The following is a 19,659-nucleotide window of genomic DNA, read 5'->3' on the forward strand; positions in this document are numbered from 1 at the left end:
TTATTCTTTCTTTCCCTCTCATGCTCCCCTTCTTATTCTTTCTCATCCTCTTCTCTCTCCCCATCTCCCTCTTCATTCTTCCACCAAACCTTCTCTTTCTCCTCCCTCTATCCTTTCTCTTTCCCCCTCTTTCCTTCCTTGTTGTTATGTCAAGCAATATTTATTATAATCTTCCATAAGCTTACTCTGTAATATTTTGCAATTCAGTTTATGTACTTTTCCTCTAACTGGCAAAGAGATCAAGTATTTGTCAGCTGAGGCAATTTCTTACCCCCGCCCCCTTTTCAAACTTCCTCCTTGCCAATTTCTTCAGATCTTTAAATTTCTCTAAGAAATGTTGTAATGGATAGAGTGAATGCCTTTACCTTTATCCATTGTTTCAACAAGTCAGGACGATCTCCAGTAATTACATGAAATGTCTTTTCATCTTTATCCTTTGGGTAGAGACTCTTACTTTGTTATTTATATTACTAGTAATAATAATAATAGCTAACTTTCCATAGTACTTTAAGACATGTAAAGCACTCTCTAGATATATTATTTCATTCAATGCTCACAACACAACCCTGAGGCAGGTGATATTATTATCCCCATTTTACAGGTGAGGAAACAAGTGAAGTTATTGCCCAGGGTAGCACAGCTAGTTAACTAGTTAAGTCTCTGAGGCAATATTATAATTCAGGTCTTCCTGACTACAATTCTAGCCTTCTGTTTACTATGTAGTACAGTTTCTGGCACATAGTAGGTACTAAACTAATGATGGTTGATTAAGATTTATTGGCCTCTACTATCTATCAACAATTGATACAGGAATATCTCTCTCTCTCTCTCTCTCTCTCTCTCTCTCTCTTCTCTCTCTCTCTCTCTCTCTCTCTCTCTTCTCTCTTCCTTCTTCCTCTCTCCTTCTTCCCCTCCTTGTCTGTCTTCTTCCCTCTTCTCTCTCTTCTCTTCTCTCTCTCTCTCTCTCTCTCTCTCTCTCTCTTCTCTCTCTCTTCTCTCTTCTCTGTCCCTCCTTCCTCCTTCCCTCCTCTCCCTTCCCCAGTCACTGGTAGCTAATTACTTTCTGTTTCTTAAACAATAGTTTATTCTGTTTGTCCCTCCCTTTCCCTCTCCTTCCCCCACCATAGTACTTGGTAGTCACCATTTTAGGATCTTCCAACTCTCTTCTCAAAGAAAGTCTTCTTGCCATGCAAAAATGAAAATATTGAATTATCCACAACTCTTTGGCCTCTTTCATATTTTTGTTTGTTTCTTAAACAAAATTTCCTAGTAGAATTTTCTCTCTCCTTCCCTTTGCCCACTTTCGTGTTGAAGTCACTAAGTATAGGGGTAAATGTTGACTCAGTTTGGATCCCATCAAGTTCATCATAGAACATCTCTAATTCTTTATCCTCTTCAGCTGACAGAAGCTACAGTTTTCTTCACGGTGATCTCTTTGCTAATGCTCATTTTGAGCACTGCAAAGTGAGATGACCCATTAAAGGTTATGTCTTGTTGACTTTGGACACCTAATGAACTCAACTCCTCCAATTCCTTTATTTGATTCTTTGAGGAGAACTTGTGGGCTGTATTTCCATTCAGCTGCAACATCCTGATGGATTTTGGCTTCACATATAGCAAGAATATCTGTGATAATGTGGCTCAGTTTCAAACTATCCATCATGGGGTAAATATTGTACTTTAAGGTATCTAACAATTAAATTAATGCTTAGTCCATCTAAGAATCATATGAGTTTATCACACTCTCTCCACTTTTCTGCCACTCTACCACCTTTGCTGTGGAATTAGAAGTGAAAATATTAGACTGTGGACCATTTTGTATCTTTCCTGTTTCACCAATTGCTATGACAAACTCCAGATAATAGTGACAGAATCATCACAGAATTCAAGAATTGGGTGGGACCTCGGCAGCCATCTCGTTTGACCCATACATGAAAGGATTCATCACTATTACATAACTACTGTTGTTCAATCATTTCAGTCACGTCCAACTCAGTGACCCCATTTGGGATTTTCTTGGCAAAGGTACTGGAGTGGTTTGCCATTTCCTTCTCCAACTCATTTTACAGATCAGGAAACTGAAGCCAACAGGTTTAAGTGACTTGCCCAAGGCCACACAGCAAGCCCATCCTCTGTCTAAGCAACCCTTTCCTCTCTTGGACAGCTCTACTTGTCAGCAAGATCTTCCTGATATCAAACCTAAATTGGGGTCCATCTATTACTCCTGGTTCTGCTCTCTGTGGCACAAAAGAACAAGTTTAATCTCTCCTCCAAAAGACAATTCTTCAAATGCTTGAACTTAATTATCAGGTTCCCTAAACCTTCTCTTCTCCTGGCAAAATGTGCCCAGTTCCTTCAACTGATCCTTACATGTCTTGGATTCAAGGCCTTTTACTATCCTGGTTGTCCTCCTCTGGACATCCTTCAGTTTTTCAATTCCGTTCTTAAACCATGGCACCCTGAGCTGAACACTATACTCTCAATGAGGGAGATACTATGAAGTTAATGGCTCTGGAAACTCTATCCCTCTTAATGCAACCCAAAATCATATTAACCTTTTTTTTAGGTACTAGATCACAGTGCTTGCTCCTACTGTACTTTTGTGCATTCTAAACTCCCTCCCCGGATGCTTTTTAGAGCAGCTGTTGTCTACCTATGCCTATACCTACCTATGCCTATACTTGTGATGTTGATTTTTTGTACTGAAGTGTAAGACTTGACATTTATCCCTATTGAATTTCATCTTATTAGATTCAGCTCAATGTTTTCGCCCATTGAGATCCCTTTGAGCCTTGCCTAATCTTATCCAGTATGTTTGCCATCTCTCCTGAATTTGTTTTATGCAAACTTGATGAGCACACCATCTGTGCCTTTACATGCAAAATTCAGTACAATTCAATTTAGTACCTACTATGTGCTAGGCACTAGACAAAAATGAAACAACCCTTCCCCTTATGGAGCTGGTATTTTTACAGTGCTTTACCATTCCAGAACATTCTATGCAGGTGATCTTTTAGAGCCTCAGAACATTTTCATGAAGACTACATATAATGTCTTCCCCATTTGAAAGTTGAGCAAACAGGCTTGGTGAGATTAAGTGACCTGCCCACAGTTATACAAATGTAAATGGTACATAGAGGTCACCTGACTTTGTCCAAGCTCTCTCCACTACACCATGCAGTCTCTGAGGACTATAAGTAATGAGTATAGGTATTAACTTTTTGATAATGTAAATAAAAGTTTTGGCAATCTGTCCTTGCACTTCACAATGACTTGCAAGCTAACACCTGGTCAGGAAACACTTTGTACCAATGGTAGTGTTAGTTTTGACTTTTAAAAACAGTACAGCTCACTTTTGATCTGTATTTTCCACAGTATGAAGTTGGTTAGTTGTTTTTTCTTTTTTGTTTTAGAAAACATTTTAAAAAGCAGATTCCACTATGTTGTTATCAGAGCACACATTACAACAGAAACAAAAATAACTGATGAATAGGACAGTGCTCAATACTTCCAAAGCCTATCTCTTTAACTGCCTTGTCTTTCAATGATACTGTATGACCATGAGTCATTGGAGACCATCAAATGCTTAGAACTAAAATTATAGATAACCCAAAACCAATGGAAATTGCATGATAAGCTTAAGCATGATGTAACACGTTACTAACAATGACAAGCATGAAAAGTGGCATAAAACATTTCCAAGGATGTGGATTATCAGAAAAGAAGGTGAGCCAGTCATGCAACGAATATGTTGTTGTTGTGGAGTCGTTTTTCAGCCATGTCAGACTCTGTGACCCCATTTGGTGTTTTCTTGGCAGAGGTACTGGAGCTGTTTGCCATTTCCTTCTCCAGTCCATTTTACAGATGAGAAACTGAGGGTTAAGTGACTTGCCCAGGTTCACAGAACTAGTAAGTGTCTGAGGCTGGATCTGAACTCTGACACTGCACTACCTAGCTGCCATGTAATGAATATACAGGGTAACAAATGTATAATCCGAGTATTACTCTGAAGTACTAAGAGAGAAAGATTATTTCTAGTTTTGGGTAGATCCTTTTTAGAGGATTTATGGTTATACTTGTATGAGACATTCTTGGGTTAATAAGATAGAGATGAATTGCAGCTTGTATTGGAAGGGGAACTGTACTCACCAAAGAAATCGCACATCTAACAAAGGGCCTAAAAAAGGGAAGTGAACAGTCATCTTCAGTGTAGCGGTTCTTAATCTTTTTTGTGTGTGTCACAGATCCCTTTGGCAGTCTGGTGAAGCCTGTGGACCCCATCTCCAAATAAAGTTTTTAAACGCATAAGATAAAATACGCAGGATTACAAAGTAAACCAGTTATATTGAAACACAGTTACCAAAATATTAAAAAAAAATAGGCCTCAGATTAAGAACCCCTGTTGTAAACTAATACTGATAGTTTTAGTTGATGCCCATGGTGTATACAGATGGGAGTTTGTAAACATTGTCTTCTTTCTCTTCTTTCTCTTCTCTTGATTTTTATTTCCCCCTCCCTTCTGTATTTTTTTAACCATTAGACTAAAGCAGCACAATATCTATCTAAAGCCACACCCGGAGGTCATGTAATTACTCAGGTTGTTGTTCTAAGTTTTCCCACCTCTACCTCCCCTGTTGAAATCTGTTGGCCTCATGGAGCAGGTTGCATCTGTGCTTTTCATTCTGCCACATGTGCTGACTGCTTGCTTACTTGCAAAGGCAGGCCAAGGTGTTGACTTCAACTCCTGAAGCTCCATATGGTGAGGGCCCTCCTGAGCCCAGAAAGAGCCCCCCTTGCCTCCACGGCACAGCACCATCAGGGCATTCCTGCTGAGTGTGCCAATATTTATCTTTCAAGGGCAATAGCTCAGACTAACACTTTAGACCCAGTATGCTCTGGACGCTGATAGGACCATGCTGGTTTGCTACCTTTTAACAACGACCTGGGGTAATCCATTACACTAGATGGAAAAGAGCCCTTTGATTCTTCAATGTAATATAGTCTTAGATGACGTTAGGATAACCCCTCAATTTTTTTTCTAATGTCAGACAAAGTTTTTTTTTTACACTTTAATAATGACTGTTTATAAGATGCATAAATTTATACATACATATATATAATAATGGTAGGAATGATGTTGATAAATTCATTTTCTACCTAGTCCTTTTTAAGTTTATAACTTTCCTTACAATAATCTTGTGAAGTAGGGAATAATGATAGCTCTATAATGCTTTACGTTTGACAAACCACTTTCCTAATAAAAAGCCTATGAAACAAGTACATGTATTATTTCCTCCATTTTAAAGTCAGGGAAACTGAGGCTCAGAGAAATGAATTTTTCACAAGGGCACACAGCTAGTAAATAATAGAGCTAAGAATCAAAACCTGGTCTCTGAACCTAGTAGTCTTTCAAGTCTGCCACACTAAGAAGACTAATTATAGATCTTGATGTGATTTCTATATGCCAGTTGGAAAACTGCTGTTCTGTTCTTAAAACAAAGTCTAAAACTTTGTTCCTTACTCTGTCATCAAGTAGAATAAATGGCAGCTCACAATAGGCTGATCAGAGGGTGTAGTATTGAAGGCTGAAAGGAACTGTTTTAGAAATCTCGCCCAATCCCCTCATCTTACAGATGGCCAAAATGAGGCCCAGTAACTTGTTCAGGGTCCCATGGGTATTGTCAAAGTCATTGTTTGAATCCCAGTCTTCTGATTCCAAATCTAACTTCTTCCACTACCCTATTCAATGAGTATGTGTGCACATACACACGTGTTTTCATAATACGTGTAGGTGTGTATATGTATGTACATAGGTACCTGGCTTAGGGAAGATTGTAGGAATGGAAAACTTCCAATGTTTACTCCTGGCAAGTGAAATAAATAGAATTTTAAGACAACTAAACAACAAGAAAAAAAAATTTAAGCAAAGCAACTCTATCAATTATATGCACTAGAAAGCAAGAATATAGTCACAGCCTACTGCTATCAGCAGGGAGGGCTGCTGAAAGTTATTGTGTCTTTGCATTTAGCTAAAACATTTGGTGAGGGCCCACGTGTGGGGAACCTGCTGGTAAGAAGCTGCTTTGAAGGGATTGCGTTAGCTTTCCACTGACCTGCTTTCTCTAACTGGTGTGCTTGTATTTTACTTTTTTGTCATTGAATAGCGCTGATTTATTAAGCCGTGTGTTTCAAGGGCATTGTGAGATTACGTGTAGGGGCAGGACTGAACTGGGAAAGTGAGAATTACTGTATCAGATCATATCCAATTAAATTGTGACAGGCACAGCAGGTGAAATTGGAACTTGGGGTTTATCTTTTATGTAACATAAGCACTCACCATCTATCAGCTGGCAAGGAAGTTTAAAGCAGGTTTGGTCTCCCAGAGCGTCACCCTTCCTCTGCCTCCTTTTCCATGCCTCTCCCTACCACAAAAGGAATCATTTTTTTAAACTGATATTTGTATCAGGAATAATAAGTCCTTGAGAGGTAATGTCTAATGTTCAAGGGTCTTGAAGCAATGGTATTAGGATGAAGAGCACTGCTTCTAATCACAGAGAGCAATCTGTTTTTTAAATAGCATTTTATTTTTTCCAATTACATATATAGCCAATTTTTAACATTCATTTTTTAAAAACTGAGTTCCAAATTTTTCTCCCTCCCCACTTCCTAAAATGGTAAGCAATTTGATATAGGTTATATATGTGTAATCATGTAAAACATATTTCCATTTTAGTCATGTTGTGAAAGAAGAAACAGACCAAAAGGGGAAAAAAGCACAAAAAACCAAAAGAAAATTGAAATAGTATGCTTTGATCTGCATTCAGACTCCATTGAACTTTTGAGCCACAGTTTAGCAAGTAGCAGAAAACTTTTTGCAGCTTATAGGTAAATATGGGCTTAAAAGTTTAGTAGGATTATTTCTGTTTTGGGTGTTAAAAATTTTTTTATATATAGAAATCTGTAATGAGTGGACTAAGTATTATAGGTTGGAACAGATCTGGTGTTTTTCTATTGTTTGGAGACTGTGTGGTCTTTCAAAGACTCTGCCAGGAAACAGAGAGCTGTAAACTGATAGATGTGCTTACAGTACTCAAAGGAAAAATTGGGCAGGGAAAGCTTCCACCTTCTACAGTAAATCCTCAAGTTTCTGCTTTGTGGATTATCCACAGTCATTATTTAACTCCAGGCATTTTTCCTCTTACCACCTAACAACACACTTTGGGGTTGCCTTCTCTTGGTATGCTGTTATAAGATTTAGAGGTGGCAAGGACCTTAGACATCTTCTAGCCCTCAGAATAAGAAGATGGATCCCCAGCATGACCATAGCTGAGGTCATACTGGTAGTACATGGCATTGTCAATCCTCTGACTCCAGAGTCACTCTAGTATTCCAGCAAGCCACAGGTGTGCTGGTATAAAAAGAGCATATTTGAAGATGAGTCAAAGGAAAATGCGATTGGGGAGATGTTGCTGTTGCAAACAAAGAAACAGCAAAAAAAAAAGCAACCAAAAATGCAGTGATTTTTTGAATCTTTTAAGTGATATAAGCCTTTATTCCTTTTCATTAGTATGGATAATCAAGAGTGAGTAGTGGCAGCCAAAGAGATGAGTTAGAATCCTGTTGATGCTTTGGATAGAATGCTTGACTGGGAGTAAAGAGACCTGTATTCAAATCCTGGGCTTGCTCAAATTGCTTTATTTTAGCAAGGCTCCATTTCCTATTCTGTAAGCAAGTAAGATGATATGCCTGGAAGTGCATAATAAACAGTAAAGCATTATTTGAAGATAAGGAATATTAGAGTAACTATATGGTCCATATGATTCTATGAACTCTCTAGAGGCCCATTTCATGTTTTTGGTTTTATTTTTCTTCATTTTATAGGTCTTTTGTCTATGCTAAAGAGTATTTAGGAAAAGTTGAAGTACTAGACCATATCCTCTACTGGAACAGTAGAAAGCATGCTGGATTGGAGTCTAAAGATAAAAGTTTGAATCCCAGTGCTACTAATTGTGTCTTTGGGAAAGTCGCCTTCCTACTCTGGGCCTCAGATTTTTTTCTCTGTAAACATGAGGGGTTGGACTAGATGATGTCTAAGGATCCTTCCAACTCTGAATCTATGCTATTATGATCAGTAGTAAGGGAAGGGCCCTACCATGAGACAGTATGCTGTCTGGCACCTGCAATAGTTGGCATTATTTTGGGAGGGAGGCCAATGGAAAAGGGGAATCCAATACGGTCAATCCTATAAGGTAATGGCAGAAAGCGCCTAAAGGGAAGAGCCTAGAATAGATATCTCAGAAGCTTTAATTGAATGTTGAAGAATACAGAAAGAAGAGAGAGGCCAGATAACTATAGGCGCCATGAATCAGAAAAGGAGGGCCTACACTAAACAGAAACAAAGAAGATGGATAATGAAGAGAGTGAAAGAAATTCTTTTTGGAAAGGGATGCAAAAATGAATTACAAAAAAAAATACTAATAAACATGACTGACCGAAGGGGAGGAGAGGGAGGAGGAATCTACTTGACTGAGAGGAAAAAGAAGAGAAGAAATATATAAGCAGATAGAAAGAATTAAACAAAACCCTAAGGGGAAAGGGATAACAAACAAAAAGAGAAAATTGGGGTGAGGGGAAGAGAACTAGTAAGAAGAGGGTCGCCTTAAAAAAAAGATTAAAAAAAGATAATCAAAGGCAAAGAATACTGTGTTTAAAGAAAGGCGAAAAAATTACAACTTGAAAAAAAACACCTAAATTTAGAGACAGATAAAGGAAAATATAAACCTAACTTTTGTAACTTCAAATACAAATGAATTAAACAGTCCAACAAAATGAAAAAGATAGACATTGGATAAGAAAAGAAAACTCTATGATGTACTGCTTACAGATAATGCTTGCTTTTGGTTTTAGATAAATAATACTTAGTATTTTAAGGAAAACTCTGTTTATTCCCATGGTTTCTAGTGTTTTAAACAGAAATGTGTTACGATTTGTCAAAAGCTTTTCTGCATCTGCTAAAGTGATCAAAAGATTTTTCTTGTTTTGTTATTAATATAGTCAATCATACTTAGAGTTTTTTTCCCTAGTGGTGAATCAATCCTGTATTCCTGATATAAATCTAGTGTGATCATAGTGCTTAATCTTTGTGATATATTGCTGTGGTCTCTTTACTAACATTTTATTTTTAAAATTTCCATCAATATTCATCAGAGAAATTGGTCTATAGCTTTTTCTTTCTCTGTCTTGACTCTCTCTGGTTTAGGTATCAAGATCATATTTGTGTTATAGAAGGAATTTTGTTGGATCCCTTCTTTGTTTATTTTTTAAAATAACTTATGCAATATTGGAACAAATTGTTCTGTAAGTATTTGGTTATATTCACTTGTAAATGCATCTTGTCTTCTTTTTTTCTTCCCCTGGGAGTTCATTTATGACTTATTCAGTTTACCCCCCCCAAGATAGTTAAGTATTCTGTTTCCTATTTTGTTCATCTGGCCAGTTTATATTTTTGTAATTATTCATATATCTCATTTAGACTGTCACTTTTATTGGCATACAATTAAGTGAGATAGCTCCTTATAATTGCTTTTATTTTTTCTTCATTGGTTGTGAATTTACCTTTTTCATTTTTTGATACTGGTTCTTTGATTTTTCTTTAATTGATGGCTTATCTATTTTATTGCTTTTTAAAAGAACAGCTCCCAGTTTTATTTATTAATTTATTTTTAAACTTTCAATTTTGTTTATCTCTTCTTTTAGTTTCAGAATTTCTGTTCTGGTAGTTAACTGAGGGTTTTTAATTATTTTGTTTTTCTAGTTTTTTTAGTTGCATGCTTAATTTGTTGATCTGCTCTTTCTCTCTATTATTAATAAAAGAGTTTAGAGATAGGTTTTCCCTAAGTACTGCTTTGACTGCATCACATAAATTTTGATATGTTGTCTCATTGTTGTTGTTATTTTAATGAAATGTTGATTATTTCTATGATTTCTTCTTTGATTCACCCATTCTTTAGGATTAAGTTATTTAATTTCCAATTAAATTTTAATGTTTATTTCAAATGTCTTTTATTGAATGTAATTTTTGTGGTATTATGGTCAATGAAAGATACTTTCAATATGTCTGCTTTTCTTCATGTTTGTGAGGTTTATATCCTAATACATGAATATGCCATGCATAGCTGAGAAATAGATATACTCTTTCTATTTCTATTTAAAATACTCCACAGACCTATCATAGCTAGCTTTTGTGAAATTCTATCTGAGTCCTTAACTTCTTTCTTGTTAATTTTTTGTTCACTTTATATAGGTTTGAAAGGGATATATTGGGCCCTCTGCTATTATAATTTTATTATCTATTTCTTCCTATAATTCATTTGACTTTTCCTTTGATAATTTAAATGCCATACCATTTAGTGCATATATGTTTAGTATTGATAGTAATTCATTAGGTATCGTTTAGCAAAATGTAATTTCCTAGTGTATTATTTCATTTAATTAGTCACACTTTTGCTTTTGCTTTGTCTGAGATTATGATTGCCAGCCCTGTCTTCATGCTTCAGCTGAACCATAATAGATTCTGCTTGACCACCTTGTTTTAACTCTGCATTTTCTTTCTGTTTCAGGTATATTCCTTTTAAATAGCATATTATTGAGTTGTGGTTTTTCTTCAGTTTATTTTCTCATCCTCTTCCATTTTATGGATGAATTCATCCCGTTCTCATTCAATTATTATTGCTAACTGTGTATTTCCCTCCATCCAATTCTCTTGTGCTTCTTTTTTTCCCCTGCCTCCTTTTTAAAAGTCTGGTTTGCATTTGCCTAATTCCTCCCTTGATATACCCTCCATTAGGTGTGTGTGTGTGTGTGTGTGTGTGTGTGTGTGTGTGTGTGTGTGTATAAAAAAACAAATATATATTTTCCCCCTCCTTTGACCAGTTCAGCTGAAAGTGAGATTTGTGTCGTCCACTGTTCCTGCTACCCTTTCCTTGTTGTATAAACTCTTCTTTGTGTACTCCATTTTTCCTATTCCTTCTCTCCCCTCTGTTCTTTCTTAGTGTACTCCTCTTCCCCAATCATTACATTTTTCTTTTGAGATCATGGAGACATAAGACAATCAAACCTAGGCCATCTTTGTAGTTAGACTCCCTCTATTACCCCAGTGATGACAAAATTTTGAGGGGTTACACATGCCATTTATTATATAAGAATGTAAACAGTTTACCCCTGTTTAGTCCTTTTTGATTCCTCATTCATGTTTATCTGTTTATGCTTCTCTTTATTCCTTGTTTTTGTATCAAATTTTCTACTCAGCTCTGGTCTTTTCATCTAGAATACTTAAGAGAATACTCAACAATACTCATGTCTCATCTAGAATGCTTAAAGTCCTCTATTTCATTAAATGCCCATTCCCTCCCCCGCATGTAGCATTATATTCAGTTTTTTCTGCATATATTAGTCTTGGTTGTAAGTCTAGATTCGTTACCTTCCAGAATATCTTATTTTAAGCCCTCCATTCTTTTCTAGTGGTAGCTGCTAAATCTTGTGTGATCCTGATTGTGGATCCTTCACATTTGCATTCTTTCTTTCCAGTTGCTTGCCATATTTTCCCCTTGACCTGAGAGCTCTGTATTTTGGCTATACTATTCCTGGGAATTTTCATTTTAAGGTTTCTGTCAGATGATCAGTGGATACTTTCTATTTCCACTTTGTCCTTTGATTCTAAGATGCCTGAACAATTGTTGCTTTTGATTTCTTGAAATATGATGTCTAGGCTTTTTATCTGTCCATGGCTTTCAGGAAGTCCAATGAGTCTTTTCAGTGCTTCTTTAAACTATGGGTCACGACCCTATGCGGTCGTGACCCACAGTTTAAGAAGCACTGAAGGGGTTGCAAATGGACAAAAGTTTAAGAAACCCTGAAAATAATCTCACCTTAATTTATTTTCTAGGTCAGTTTTCTTTTCCTATGAAACATTTCAAATTTTTTCCACCCCTACCCCTGAAGTTTTGGGTTTTTTTTAACTTTATTTTCTTATTTCTTTATGTCTCATGGAGCTTCCATTTGGCCAATTCTAATTGTCAGTATTATTATCCTCAAGAAGGTGTCTTTAGTAAGCAAAGGAACTCTTTTTCCAAACTCTTAATTTTTATATCTTTCTTCTTTTGCTTTTGTCTCTTTTCCCATTAGGTCCTCTACTGCTCTCTTTGGTTTTTAAAATAATTTTTAGCCTCTTCTTTCACTGTTCTCAGAATTCTTGTTGGATTGTATCCAAGCTGCATTTTTCTTTGAGGCTTCAATTGTATATATTTTTTGAGTCATTCTCTTCTTCTGTGCTCCCTGTCACCACACTAGCTCTTTGTGGTCACATCCTTTTTTTGTTTACTCATTCTTCCAGCCTACTTCTTCACTTTGAACTTTATGTTAGTGTTGCATTCTGCACACTTCTTGGGAGATGGAAGGGTATATCTGGCCTGATTCTATCCTTTTACATCCTCCTGCTCCTTTCACAGCTCTAGCTGGAGGCCTTCAAGCTTTCAAGGTCCCCCATATAGTATGATCGAGGGAGTGGTCTTTTCACTGCCCTCTTGGTCTGAATTCTGCGAGTAAATGACCCCATACTAGCTTGTTTCTGGTTAGGAGTTTCAGTAGACTGCTGCTGTACTTAGCCATTATATAGGCCCACTGGAAGGTTTTGCAGGTTCAAAGCAACTGAACTCGTGGTTCCTCTTTGGACTGGAACACTGGATTATGTTCCTGGGACCAGAGACATACAGCTACCATTTAATTCCCAGAACCTGTCTCATGCTCAGTATATAGTTAGGCCCAAAGCTCACAACTACTTCTCTCCACACTGGATCTATGACTCAGAAATGGGTAGTGGGCAACAGAGCTGCTGGATGGCATATGTTTCTGTACCCAATGCTTGCTCAGGGATCACCTGGGATCTCTTTCTGCCCCAATGCTTCCTGACCTGGTGCCCCGTCTCAGTTCTCTCTCTTTCCCTGGACTTGGGAACACAGCCTTCTTCTTTTAAAGGCTCATGGCCAGACCACCTCCCCAATGTCTGCAGAACTTTTTATCTGTCTCCCTAAGCCACCTTAGACTGAAATAAAATAACTCAATGGGATTTCTTCTTGACTTTTCCAATCAGAATTCAGTCTAGTACATTATCTCAATCTTTGTTGAAGAAGGGTATGTGTGTGCGTGTGAGAAGGGCAAGCTAGCCTTTAATGCTCCCATTCACTCCTTTGTCTTGGCTCTACCTCCCTGTAGTTTTTTCCTGGACAAGTCTGTTGATCTTTGCAATTTTGTCTATCCTCTGTAAAGACTCCATGCTCGCTCCTTTCTTCCTTCTCCAGTGACTCCCCATCCAGCTTGTCTTGTTTCTGAGGAGTCCATGCTAGCTGCAGTGGGGTATGACCATAATCCTGTTATGTTTTTTGCATTTAAGTTCCATTTGTGTTATTTTATGTTTTTACAGTTGCTCATATTCCTCAGCCCCTACTCCCCACCTTTCAGATAACCTTTATTCTAGTTATTTGGGTTGACTATAACGTAAATTGAGTGCCTAAGGTTGGAGCTAAATTGTGGTACTCCAGCTGCCAAATAAAGAGTTTGCCTTTTGACCTGTAGACAAAAGGGAGTCACTGAAGCCTCTGCACAACCTGGCCCCTTCTTACCATTCCAGTCTTCTTATGCTCTTTATTCCCCTCCCCACATTCTTTGATCCATCCATACTGCCTTAGTCCTTATCTCCTGCACATGATGTATGCCATAAACCATCATTCTGCCTTTTCACTGTCTTTTCCCTTGCATGCCTATAGTGTTTTTCTTTTTCATTTCTGCCTCTTAAAGTCTCTTACTTATTTTAAGACTCAACTCAAATCTAATACCTTCTGTAGGAGGCTTTTTCTGGTCATCAAGTTGCTAGAATCTTCCCCTTTATGGTTATCTTCCATCTAATCTATATGTATCTTATAATGCATATTTATATATATTGCTCCTCCATTAGAATATGAGCTCCTTAAGAATATAAGGGTAGTGACTATTTTTGTCTTTCTTTGTATCTCTGTACCTTAGTGCCTGAAACGCAGTAAATATTTAATAAATTCTTGTCAAATGAATAATTTCAGCAACACAGTGACATGGTCAAATTAATGCATTAGGAAGATCACTTTGGAAGCTCTGTGAAGGATAGATGGAAGAAAGGAGAGACAGGAGGCAGATGATGTGAGATTCAGTGAAGGCCAGAACTAGTTATCTTCTTCTGAATTGTGTATAAATGTCTGGTCTGACTGGCAGTATGGCACTTCCTAGATTTTGTCAATAGGTACATAAGCTAGTCTCACAGAATTAAGTAGAATGAGCAACTGACCTTAATCACTTAGCCCACTTCATGTTCTTTTGTGTATCTGATTAAGTCACCCATTTTATACCTCATAGATTATACCTAGACTTCAGACTTATATTCAACAGCTAATATCCATGTCTGGTTCCATTCCTTAAATGAACTAAAGATCTTGCTATCAAATCACTCTGCATTCAAATGCAGAACAATATAGCTTTGCTGATTTCAAAAATTTCTGACGATTCCATTGGGGTGGCTCCTTTTCCCTTCATCTCCTTTGTTTAGCTAGGAGTTTCCATTAAAATAAAGCTAATTTTATCCAAATTGATCCACAAGGTCTCTTGAAATCTGAGAACTGTTTTCCTTGAGAAGATGGGGCTGTGCCTCATTTTCAAGGTGCATCATTTGAGAGACTTTTTTTTTTTGTCCTGGAAAATGTCTCATGCTCAGTCAGTATTCAGTGATCAATGATAAAGTGAGATGCCCTTGGTGGCTTCCTCTTCAGGTCTAGTATAGTACCAAGGTCCCTGTGGTCATTCTGTTATTAATTGGTGATGGTGGTGATGGGGTTCCCAGAAGTTACTTTGTTAATCTGATAGTGTCAGCCTGACTAGTCCTCATTTCCTGAATTATTATCATGACAAATGCTTGAGCCTTCTTATTGTATAAGGAAAATAATACAAGGAAACCTTTTTGCCCTTGCCTCCACTTAGCCTGATCCAACTTTTAATTTTTGTACTGAGAATGATATTGCTGGGGGAGGGGAGAAGGAGGGAAGAAAAAAGGGAAAAAAAGAAAGTTACGTGATAACTTTATTGTATATTTAAAGGGAATAGCAAGTTGTACATAATCGATTTGCAATTTCATGTACAATCATCTCCACACCCCCATTCTGCTGTGTTATGGAAATGCTTGTTTTATGTCTTAAGTTCAGAATAAAATAAATAAAATTTTTAAAAAAGAAAGCTCGAGCTACAATTCCATTGTAAGTACTGGAAAACAAAGAAAGAAGAGACATAATCCTACCTTCAAGAAACTAGATGCTACAGAAAAAATACAACCAATAGAATATATGGAATGGTGACTGATAACATGCACCCAAACAATAACAGAAACCTAACTTTTTACCTATAATGAAACCAGGATTCTTGAGCCAGTACTGCTATTGACCAGTTGTACAACATCGAATAAATCACTTTACTTTTCTGAACCTCAGTTTATGCATCAGAAAATGAGAGGTTGGGACTTGATAGAGTTGAAAGGAATTTATAAATTTAAGTTTAACTAGGGGGAAACTTTCCTTGAGTGCTGACAGCTTTAGGTACTAATCGGATTACCATGATAACTGCACACGTGCCCTCATTACCCTCTTGCCAGGCTATCATGCTTGTACCGTGTCTTCATTCCTCCTTCTCCCTACAGGCTAGGCTCTTCTTCTAAGCCCCAACTGGGACAGTGTAGGAGGATCCCAGGTTCTCAATATGTGTGGTACTTCTCAGTTCATGATGAAGAATTTGTCTTTTCATTCTAGAGGGAGTTACCAAAGTTTACTGAGCAAGAGAGGGATATGATCAGACTTATACTATAAGAATAATTACTTTGAAAGTTTAGTGGATGATGGGTTATCCAAGGAAAAGACTTCAGGCAAGGATACTCATTAAGTATATCACTTTACCTCTCTGATTGGTTAAATGACTTGCCTAGGATTACACAGCTAGTAAGAGTCTGAAGTTGAATTTGAACTCCAGGTCTTCCTGAGTGTAGACCCAGTTCTACTCACTGCAAACAAGAGTTGTCTGGGACACTGAGAGGTTGAGTTGACCAAGGTCACAGGACTACTAGATGTTAGGGCCAAGAATGAACCCAAATCATCCTGATTCCAAAGTAAACTGTACCTCCTCTTGTCACAATCTCTCTTACAATACTAGTTAAGGTGAGTAATTAGAGAAAATCTTTGGAGATTTTTCACTGGCTGTGCCATATGCCTAGAACTCTCCTTTCTCATTCCTGTCTGCTGTCTTCTCTGGCTTCATTCAAATCTTAGCTAAAGTTTGACATTCTTCAAGAAGACTTTCTCATCTCCCTTCATCTCAGTGCCTTCCTTTCAAGACTACTTCCAACTGTCTATCTTATAATCTTGCATATGTTTTTATAAAGTGACACTAGAATGTGAGCTCCTTGAGAGCAGGGCCTTTTACCTTTTGTTGTAATAAAATGTTTGTGGACTTAATTTGACTTGGTGCAGTAAGATTTCTGTTCACTTCAAAGATACTTTTGCACCAGACTAGTATGGTAGTTACTATACCTCTGTGGTCTTTAAAGTGTTTTATATTATTGGGCACCAGTTTTGTATGGCACAGGCCCCTCTGTAGTCTTACCAAACAAATGCTTCCCTTCCTCTTCACATTTCCCTCACACCTCACATAGCACTTTTCTTTGAAACTCTCTAATGCACTTATCATGTAATCATGTATATTATGGCTGTCATTCCCTTGGGTATCTTACCTAAAATATAAAACATCTACGTATAAAACAGTACCTTGGACAGTGAGTGCTTTGCACTCAACAGGCTCTTACTACTTTTTATTGATTGAATGAATGAATGAATGAATGAATGAATATTTAAAATGAGAGAAGGGATTAAGACAACTTCCCTCTCACCCAAGAATTGCCTACAGCCTCAGAACCCCACTGACTACCATGTTCTCTTTACTCTCAACTCCATTGTGGAGTCATAGAACTTGACCCAAATGACTTGTCCTCATTCCATTGAGTCCTAAAATTGATGCCTATACATACACAATCATGGAACCACTGTCTTATAGATGCCTGGTCAGGTATGAAAGATGAAGAGCATGAAAGTATTTAAGGAATAGACAGAGGAAAGAAGAAGAAGGAGGAAAGGGAAGAAACAAATGAGGAAAGAAGAAGAAAAAAACCAGGTTTGCAATAGTTCTAGGTCACCATTGTTCCCTCCATGGGGAGTTAGTCAGTCAATAAACATTGACTTAGAACAATATGTCTAACTCTCTCCACCTAAATTGAGATAATAATATTGTGCTGCCTCATGTGAATGTCTGGAGGAATTTAAATGTATGTTTTTACTTTTGAGACCTTGGATTGTGGAATAGATTCTGTTTTTTTGCCCCAAAGTAATATTTCAAGCCTAATGCTTGAAGAAATAATAACTTATATTTGCTTAGTATTTTAAGGTTTATGAAGTGCTTTCCTCAAAAACCATCCTGTATGATAGTAGTCTAAATATTATTATCCTGATTTTACAAATGAGGAAACTGAGGCTCAGAGAGATGATCTACCTTGCCCATGATCACACTGCTAGTAAGTAAAATAGAATACATTTTCAAAATGTTTTAACCTGAAGGATGGCAGACATTTGGCACACAAAGTTACCTGTGCTTTTTTTATGTTAGTCTAGTGAAAGTGATACCAAAGATTCACTGGAGCTTCAGGTGGTTGAATGAGGAAAGGATTTGTCTTCAGGAATGTATTTTCAAAGTGACCTCTAGAGAATGCTGTTCTAATTAAAAAAAAAAAAACAAAAAAACCCCCACCCACTCAGGTATATTGCTATGTCATTGTGCTAACCAGAAGACAGAGCAAAAGCCAGAGATTTGTTGTTGTTGGCAGATATGTATAATAAAACAGGAATGTGAATAAAGATGGGGTGGGGGGCAGGGAGGTGAGGCAGTTGTTTGACCTGCTTTACTTTCCTTTTGTTCTTGCTAAACTTTTTTCCCATTGATATTCAAGGAGGGTGTTAGCAGGCAACTAGGCTTGGGACAGCTAGGTGGCATAGTGGATAGAGTGCTGGGCCTAGAGTCAGAAGACTCATCTTCCTGAGTTCAAATCTGGCCTCAGACACTTACTAGCTGTGTGATCTTGGGCAAGTCACTTAACCCTGTTGGCCTCAGTTTCCTCATCTGTAAAATGAGCTGGAGAAGGAAATGGCAAACCACTCCAGTATCTTTGCCAAGCAAACCTGAGTTATAAAGAGACACAACTGAGCGATAACAACAAAATTAATAGAGTGATTTTTGGTCCTCTTCAAGAATGAAGAACAACAACCCACCAACCAACCAACCCACCCAACTTGGTAGTCTTAGCTTCTACACAGCTCTTGTGGGAACTTTTTGGGCAGAGTACCCAAAATGGGTGCTGGAAGCACAGGACCTGTATTGGGGATCCAACAGGAGTTAAAAGGAATTTTCTAACTCTACTTCATACAGTTTTTTGGGGACCATAGGCTTCAAATTAGTATCAGAAATAGTCAAAAGAATATAATGAATCTTAGTATGAGGGCATTCCAGCTGTGTTTTGTTTATTGTGGCTAAATGTAGGACTCATAACCTGAGGCATAAACTAAAAGAGTTGTCAATCTACCTTGTGAGGGAGAGGCTTTTTAGTCACTGCCTCCTTTCAGAGAACTGATAGCCCTCTCCCCACTCCCACACACACAATGACCCTGAAGAGCAGAAACCCAAAATGTGGTAGTAAAGAGAAGTTGGGCAACCACAAGACTAGTGGAGATGCTGAGAAGAGACAGTGTAATGTCTAGTAGAAAGTAGAAGTGTGATACCTAATGCAGAGACAAGATACCCAGCAATTACAACCTACCAACCAGAGATGCACTGTGTCTTTGGTGAATTGAAAGGTGTCCCCCACCCCAAAGAATTCATGCACCTTCAAACCTTGAGCAGTAGAGTAAGACCAAACATGTTTTGTTTATTTGAATTCTCTGCTGATAATGCTAGCAATAGTGAACCTCACAGGTACTTTCCTAGTAATATGGCTACTGATTCTTCCATTGGTTTCTATCTTCTGATAATTACTAATCCTGCTTTTTGACTCCTGGATGAGGCACAAACATGAGGTACTATAGGTAAGCACGCTTTACATGTGGAAGGTACCTGGCAAGTCAATTAACCCTTCTGAACCTCAGTTCAAATCTGTAAGTTGAAGGGGTAGGATTCCTCATAGGATAAGACATCTTTACTCTTTACATCTTTACTTTTTGAGTGCTCTAGGTTAATTTATACACTTTCTTATATTAACTTTACCCTTTTTTTTCCAACAGAGAACAGTGTGAAGGAAAATACTGTGAAGTACATGGAAATACTGGAAGATAAATTGTGCAGGTGAGGATAGTACACAGATGAAGTCCCGTTATTGAATTCAATCAATCAAACATTTCTTAAATGCCTACCATGTGTCACTGCACTAAGCCCTGCAGACACAAAAAGAGGCAAAAGACAGTCCCTGACCTCAAAGAGCTAACAGTCTAATGGGGAAGACAA

At 37.6% G+C, this 19,659-nt stretch overlaps 1 protein-coding gene across 1 annotated transcript in view; it reads left to right on the top strand.

Moving 5' to 3' along the window:
• DISC1 (DISC1 scaffold protein) overlaps window positions 1-19,659 on the top strand; it is a 527,908-nt gene that overhangs the window by 401,883 nt on the left and 106,366 nt on the right. The window contains exon 10 of the mRNA XM_078156230.1: window positions 19,440-19,500. Within this exon, the coding sequence (XP_078012356.1) occupies window positions 19,440-19,500 (61 nt within the window). The remainder of the gene's footprint in view (window positions 1-19,439; window positions 19,501-19,659) is intronic.

Source organism: Phascolarctos cinereus, unplaced genomic scaffold, assembly GCF_003287225.1.
Source record: "Phascolarctos cinereus isolate Bilbo 61053 unplaced genomic scaffold, phaCin_HiC Scaffold_5;HRSCAF=322, whole genome shotgun sequence".
Lineage (NCBI taxonomy): Eukaryota > Metazoa > Chordata > Mammalia > Diprotodontia > Phascolarctidae > Phascolarctos > Phascolarctos cinereus.